Raw genomic sequence first — 8,036 nt, forward strand, 5'->3', positions numbered from 1 at the left:
TCATGGAAAATGTGGGCTGGTTTGGGGTTGTTTTTAGAAAATTGTTGTTGCTAACCTTGACCTTGGGGCTACTTGCAGATGATCAGGGACCTAAATGATCCTTTTATACTGTTTTAAAGGCTACACACAAATGAATGTAGGTGGAATTTTGTCCTGAATTAGAAACTTTATATGATTTAGGGAGGTTGAATATTACACAATTATTAAGCCACTATTTTTAATATTATTTATTAAAATACTGTGGTATCTATGTTTATCAAATAAGGAAGACAAAACCAGTTTTCACTGTGCAAAAATAACATTATGACAAGCATTCCATGTTATCTGCTTATTGAAACAGTTATCAGAGTAAACCTCATTCTTTGAAAAGGACTATAGCAACTGCTTGTTGAAGATACCAGAATTCGTCAATATACTATTGACACGAGCCTATATTTTTCTAATTTTAAGTTTCACAGTTTTAAAATAGTGGCAATTAAAAACCTTTGTACTGGGAAGGTGGACACAACAAACACTATTTAAGCATTAGTTTGTTTAAAATGGGATCATTTTCTTACTATTTTAGTTGTTTAAGTTTTCAACAGTTTTCTTTCAAGTTAGGTTTTACACATGCCAAAGTATTGGAGTTACACAAAAGAAAGAAAAACGGAAAACAGACCATCTGGTTATTTCTTATGTAATGTGGTGTCCACTAATACCTTCAGAGAAAGGAGATATGGAAATGATTGCCTTTCCTGGACTTCTCTCTCCGATAACATATTTTTGAGAATATTGGGTTTGAGGTGAAATGTCTGCGTGGGTAAGTTTTAAAATTACTATGACATATAATTCATAAATATATATATTTTTCTATTTTTGAATAGCTCAATGGTGATTCGAGATTTAACCTTGCGCAGTGCTGCTAGCTTTGGCTCTTTTCATCTGATCCGCTTGCTTTACGATGAATACATGTTTTACTTAGTAGAACATCGTGTTGCTCAGGCAACAGGAGAGACACCTATTGCAGTTATGGGAGAGGTAAGATAATACATAAGAGACTAGATTGATAGATTTAGTGATGAATTTGGGTATGTGTCTTAGGAAATTTTTTAGACATTTATGTGGAGCTGCAGGATGTTCTGTAGAACAGAAGACTGGGTTACAAATACAACAGTTTCAAACTTGTTTCATTGTCTGATTGTCAGAGTACTAAAATTATATTGAATTCTAACAACCAATTATTTCCAAATGAGCTTACTCCTTTACATATATGCATACAGATTCAAACAGTTCTCAGTGTGAAAAATGCTCATCAACATACAACCTTGAGAACTGAATATTTCATGTGAAAATAAAGAATGAAGCAATTGGACACTGTTACTTACATGGGTCTGTTTACATGTATTTGCACACATGTTGAATTCCCACACGAATATTAACACAAATGGGCTGAGTACCCTCACTGACTTAGGAAGGATGGCTTACATGCAGAATTTTGCTTGTACAGTAACTGTTCACCTACCTGTAATAAAACTGGTATAGACCTACATATGGGGTTGTTTTTCATGTGTGTGTTGTCATACATGTTTCAAAGATTATTGGTTTATCAAATGGAACACAAATCCCAATTCATAACTAGTTTTTTCTACTCATCTATGGCATCTGCAAGGCAAAGCTTATCTCATCCCTCTTTTTTGCAGCAACTCAGCTAACCTTTATTATGAGTGAGAGAGTGAGGAATACATGAATCGTCATCAAAGAATTGCACTACAGAAGTGCTGGAAAACTGATATGTTTGAAGATATGCTAGATAGTTAGTGGGAGAGATTTGTTACATCTTTTCACTTGGGAGTCACTGTATCAAATTCTGTGTTAAATTGCAAATCATTTTGCCGGTTAATTTGGCATCAGGTATTACTCTTCCCTAAAGATATTCTGATAGGCTCTTTATGTACTATAAATAGATGCTGTGTTTCAAGAGAAATTGGAAATGTCTCAGCTTTATTTGTCAAATAAATGATTTCATATCATATGGCATAACATATTACAGAAAAAACTAAATAACAATGGGTTTTTGCTTAGTGACCACCCAATAGTATATTTGCTGCTTCTTTGCCTTACATTTGGAGTAAGGTACTATGCAAGTATATAGTTACGGCATTCTTGTCTTCTTAACAGACATTTTATATGTTAGACATAAACATAAACGTAGTGCAAAATCTGAAAAGTTTATGTAGCCTGGAGATGGAGATGGTATGAGGAAGTAAGTAACGTAGAAATTTTGGAGGTGACAAGGGCAGAATAAAAATACCAAGTACTCATTAAATGCATGGCTTTCTATGTTCCTGTATATTCAGTGACAGTGGCTAAAAAAAACATGAGGAAGTCTAAGACTGTGTTCTGACAAACATCGTAACAGAGTATAAACTGGTGTTGCAGCTGAGAAAAATGTGCTTATTTTTCTTCCTTCCTCTTCTCCCAGCTTTAGACACAGTTATTAGAAAAATACTACTGAAAAAGACTGGTATCATAAATTATGGTTTTATCTAAATAACATACTCCTTTCATTTGAAATTCATTGAATTCTGCCGATTCTTATTTAAGGGAAACTTGGAGAATACAGGAAAATAAAGGGAGGAAAGTTGTAGCACTAGCTGTGAGCTACAGTTTTTGAAAGGTCTTTTTTTGATGTAAGTAAATTGGCTACCAGATTATAAAATGTTTCTCAGCTGTGCCTTTCATCTGCCTTACAGGTAGATTTGCAAAAGTGTGACACCTTCATTTTTGTTCCAGTACAATTGAGGTTGTCCATGGGAAATTTTAAAAAGAGGTTTTTGTTAAAATATTGGCAGTTTAGAATGGATAGTTTATAGTTTTATACAATGCAAAAGTAGCTCACTTCAAGCCCCAGGGGCCCTGAGGAAGCAATCTTTAAAAACTTTATACTTGCCCATTTTAATTTTGAGCGTTTACTTAGTGATAATTGTCTTAATAAGCACAAGACTGGGATGGAATGGAAAATTATTTGCTGTGCTATGGATGTGGCTGCAGCCATGATCATGCATTTGAATGCTAGCCTCAAAAAGATCTGCTCCATCAAAAATATTCCTAAGTTCACATTTGCTTAAGATTGTGTCCAATTTTTCTAATTGGTTTTTTATTTTGCAGTTTGGTGATTTAAATGCTGTGTCCCCTGGAAATATGGATAAAGGTAAGCCTTTTAATCTCTCCACTGTATAATTCTGTATACAGCTAATGTGCCACTTTGAGCAAAGTAAGTCTTTTCATTTTTTAAAAGTGCACCAAAACAGAATTTAGAGCTCTGTCATGCTTTAAAGTGCATGTATATGTTATACACATACATTAACATACTACATGTGTACAATAAAGTGTATAATGAAATGAACAAAGCTGACTAACATTATTACATGGATACGTATAATATGGATACAATGAGCTATCTATGTAATGAAATGATCAGAGCTGACAGTCTGTTTTTTCTGATTGAGATAATAATTTACTTTTTCCAGTAAAATTCTGTTTTCGGTTTATGAGGTTGCTAGTCTTCTCTCTGTCTTTGTATTTCAACTATTACTTGAAAAACAAAGGCCCTTGCATTAGAATTTTTTCTTTGGTGCTAGTTTCATGGTGCTTTGTTTATGCAGATGAGGGCAGCGAAGTTGAAAGTGAAATAGATGAAGAGCTGGATGAAAATGGAGAGCCACAATCCAAGCGGGAGAAAACAGAGCTAAACCAGGCATTCCAGGTGGGCTGCATGCAGCCAGTGCTTGAGAGTGGAGTACAGCAGAACCTCCTGAACCCAATCCATAATGAGCACATTGTTGCAACTACTCAGACTATCAGACAGTGCAGTGCTACTGGAAATACATATACTGCAGTCTAATACGAAATCTCCTCACACACCCTGACACATACCCCATATCGTTAGTCTTTGAGTTTAATATGGAAGGGGGAAATAAAAAATAAAATTGAAAAAAAAAAAGCCTGAAGGTCGACTGTTGTCAAATTTTAGCTGTGCTGAATATTATTTTATTGGAGTTGTTAAATGGAATGGGTGTATGTATTTTGCCAGATCTGTTTAAAAAAAACAGAAACACTTTACATTGGCAGCTCAATATCAAGAGTTTTCTTAGTATGAAATGCAAGAAAGATTTTTGCAGAGCTTAATGCTAATGTTTTTGTTCACTTATAATAATTTAAAGTTTTTCATAGTTTTAAAAAAATTTTAATGTTAAGTATTAGTTATGATGATTTCATATAGATAGGTTTTTAATTAGATGCACTTCTGTGAAATATCAAAAGAACTATTTTCTTTGATTTACACTGGAGGCATACTTATTTGACAGCAGATGTATCAAATTTATCAAATGTTATAAGAGGTGCTTTTCATTGGACAACGAGAAGACACTATTTTGATAAAACTGTGAGCATTCATGGGGGATTTTTGTAATAATGCTGGAGGATTGGGAAGATCTCCTAATTTCTTTCTGTGAACAAGAAGCAAGTTTAAATGACAGAATTGTAACAGAATGTGGTACGTCATAAACGTATCTGACCATCAGTGCAAGCTTCCTTTAAAGTCAACAGTTCCAGATATTATTTACATACCAGTTCCTTTATTTTGATGACTACTGATTCTATATGTGGGGCCACTGAACAGGTACTTTGGGCTGTTGAGTGGTACTGTAGTTGTTAGAAACTGAAACTAAAAAGTAAGTGACTTGATTATTAATTTTAAGTGTACGTGCTACTTATGCTGAACTGGACATACAGGAAAATATTCCGTTTGGATGACTTTCTTCTATTCCAGGTCTTTTCCTACTATTGGTTCAATCTGCTGCTCTTAGAAAAGATGATTTATAGAATGCAAGGAATGTAGCAACCTGCATCATTTTCCTATCAAAAATATTTCCTTGTTGTTGAAGTGGATTTAAATTTTTACAAAAATTAGATAAGGCAGTGTAACTGGCACACCTCACTTGTACTTATTCCCAATTGTGTAGAATTTGAATAGGTGGCTAGATGGACCATTGCCATTTAAGAATGTACATCAGGGATCATTGTACCTCGGCTATTACATGGTGCCTTAAACAGAACTGAAGCTAAGACTTAGTACCTTTTGTTATTCTTGACTCTTAAATTAATTCAACAAGGTGTGCCTGTCATTTTAGATTCCCTAAGAAATATGGACAGGTTACATAGCCTTCAAAAGAATAAAAGGATTTTTTTATTATTGAATGATTTTAATATCCCTATTAGAATGACAACCTATTTTTTTCTCCTTTCTAGCTGGATTTCACTTTATTACAAATAAAATTTGCTTGGGAATTTGAAAAGCAAAACTAGCTTTAATACCAACTTGACATGTTAAAATAGATTGACGATAGTCCCAAGCATGATTATATATTTTCTAAACCCATGCCTACTTTTTATTTTAAAAACGAAAAAGAAATAAATGAGCACGTACATAATGCAGAGCATGTTTTCAATTTCTATATTTTGTGGGGTATCAACCAGATAACCATTTTAATGGTTAAGTAATGACCATTTATGGAGACCACGTTAATTGTTAATATTAATATGGAGAATAATGGAGATCATATTAATTGACATTGAAGAACTCAAATTTTTCTTAAACATTTCATTATGCAGACACATTAATTTGCTACACTAAAATATGGAAATAAATAAGCAAAAAAGTCAAAAAGTGAAGGAGAGCACAAAAAGATCATCTTTACAGAAAAGACTGCGTAAGAAAATTAGGGATTCTTTCATTTTGGCTTATCTAGTGTGTCTGAAAATGACTTTAAAGTCATATATACCAAATGGGAGAAGAGCAGGCAAAACGAATAGCATATTTATAGCAAAAGAGTTGTTGCTAGAGTTTACATACGCTCCAAATACAGCTGCACATCAACTAAAATGTCCTAACATTATCAGTGTACAAAATTAAATTTCAATTCCTTTGCAGACTTGGGAGGTAAACCCATCCTGCTCATTCTATGTAGGCATAATTCCTACTAATGTCAGTAGATGGCTTTTGCCTCAGTAAAAAGTGAAAGTGAGGTTTATGTTCATTATTTCTAAACTCATAACTGCACTGAATCTCATTATATTTTGTTCTCACATACATGGCTCAGTATGTCCTGATTTTTCCTTGGAAATCAGCACATCTGTACCCTTCACCAAAAATGCTAAAACTAAGCTGTGATAAATATTTACTCCCCTTTCATTGTGCATTATAAGATGTTTACAAGTAAAATAAAGTGAAATAAACTTTTTTTATTTTCAGCTTTCTTTAATACTGTAGTACTTGTTTCAAGTTTTGTGTTGAAGGACCTATAATATTTTCTTATTATTGTCCTTTCTTGGTTTAATGTTGGATTTGTTGTTGCTGAGAAAAGAGTACGATTGTAATAGTTAAATCTAGATTGCTAAAAAAAAGTGGGACCTGAGTATCTTTTGCTATTTAGCTCCCCACTCCGCTCAGTTGTTCACTGTTGACAGAGTGCAAATCAAAACTGAACAAAAATCTGAATACAAAAATGGAATGTATTTCATAGCTTCTAAAAACAACGAGTTATCAAAACAAATTGGAACTATCCCAGGATCAGAAAACTGAATGGAGTCTGTATTCCTATGCTTAAATTCTAAACATTTTACCAGATTTTTTTAAAAAGAATGATGTTACTGTAAGATGTATTGTGTACTTACAATTCTGGGGGTCTTCTGTTTTATTTTTGCTGAAATTTTAGTCAAACGCTTAGATAAAACATTTTGCACACTCTTAATAGTTGGGCTTTAGTAATCATTAAACTACAGAGATACAAATACCTCAGTCCATATTCTGTAATGTGTAGCATGTGGCTGCATTGCCACACCAGCTCTGAAGTCTGTTGGTAGGGCTCCAGAGAGGTGCAGCATGCATCTGCAGGGTAGACATTATGAGAATTGACATGGTTTATGTATTTTATCTTATCTGGATGTGCAGTCCAAAATTATTATTTTAGATGCATTTCCACCATTAGCACAAATAGCACAGTGAACAGTGTGGGGAATGGGTGTTGTTGAACTACCTTTTCAAAACACAGGGCCCAATTTTCAAAAGTTTTATATTTATTAAAATTTGTTGGTACATTTTCATCTTTCTCATGGTGAATCAATTTAAAGCTTTTGGGTTTTTCTCCAGTTTTCAATTATTATTTCTGTGGTTTGATCTTGTACTGTAGCATGCTTTAAGCACCTTCTTTAAAAAAAAAATCCCTAAAAATTTGGAAACTATATTTTAAATTATTTACTTATAAAATTATGATTTACAGCATTGATGCCTTCAGTTCAAAAACAATAAAATAAATAATTTTCTGTCATTAGGTATTCTATAGGTCTATATACCAATTTAATTTAAAGCAAAATATTTTTGAAATATCTAAACCATTTCATATGCCTTGTTTTCCCTAGGAGAAGTGATCTAATATCTTTGTCATTCTCACCAATTGCCAACTGCACTGTATAGAAAAAAATTGTATTAGAGATGCACTGCAGTCCAATTTAATTCATAAAAACAAGCATTGATAGCTATAGGAGTGCTGAGGAAAATAGATATATTTGTAATGTTTGCATACAACAATAATTTCAGAGTTTAAAACATTCATTTGAGAGCATTATGAATTTCTGAAAATTGGGCCCTTGTTTCTCTGTCAGGACATCCTCTGTATATGGTTTAAAACAAATCAATAAATGAAAATCTAGTATCTCTGCTAATATGTTTGGTGATTTAAGACAAACAATAAAAAAATTGGAATAGAAGCATAAACACTCAGTGCTTAGTTCTAGTATTAGAAAATTAATTTGATATAATGCCTTGCATTAACCCTTTGAGCATTGTTAGTAACACAATGGGAACAAGCCTTTTTAGATAGTTTTATTAGTCCATTGAGCATATGCTTTGAAATAGCTGATAGTATTGTAGAGAGGGGTTTTTTTCATTCTGTCTAGAGTAAATACTTGCATACTATACAGGAGTGGTTTTGTTATAA

The 8,036-nt window shown here is 33.1% G+C and overlaps 1 protein-coding gene across 2 annotated transcripts in view; it reads left to right on the forward strand.

Annotated features, from left to right (window-relative positions):
* The window catches only part of RFX3 (regulatory factor X3), a gene marked incomplete at its 5' end in the record, with an annotated part of 51,883 nt that extends 47,899 nt beyond the window's left edge, over positions 1–3,984 (forward strand). Inside the window, 3 exons of one of the 2 annotated variants that reach the window (XM_084278167.1) lie at positions 864–1,017; positions 3,148–3,190; positions 3,645–3,984. In XM_084278167.1, the coding sequence (XP_084134293.1) occupies positions 864–1,017; positions 3,148–3,190; positions 3,645–3,883 (436 nt within the window). In that variant the 3' untranslated portion in view covers positions 3,884–3,984. Of the gene's footprint in view, positions 1–863; positions 1,018–3,147; positions 3,191–3,620 lie in introns of both variants that reach the window. The other variant, XM_084278168.1, reaches the window with a different exon arrangement.
* Positions 3,985–8,036: the final 4,052 nt, after the last annotated feature.

The sequence above is a fragment of the Gallinula chloropus genome (assembly GCF_964237585.1).
Source record: "Gallinula chloropus genome assembly, chromosome: Z".
Taxonomy (NCBI): domain Eukaryota; kingdom Metazoa; phylum Chordata; class Aves; order Gruiformes; family Rallidae; genus Gallinula; species Gallinula chloropus.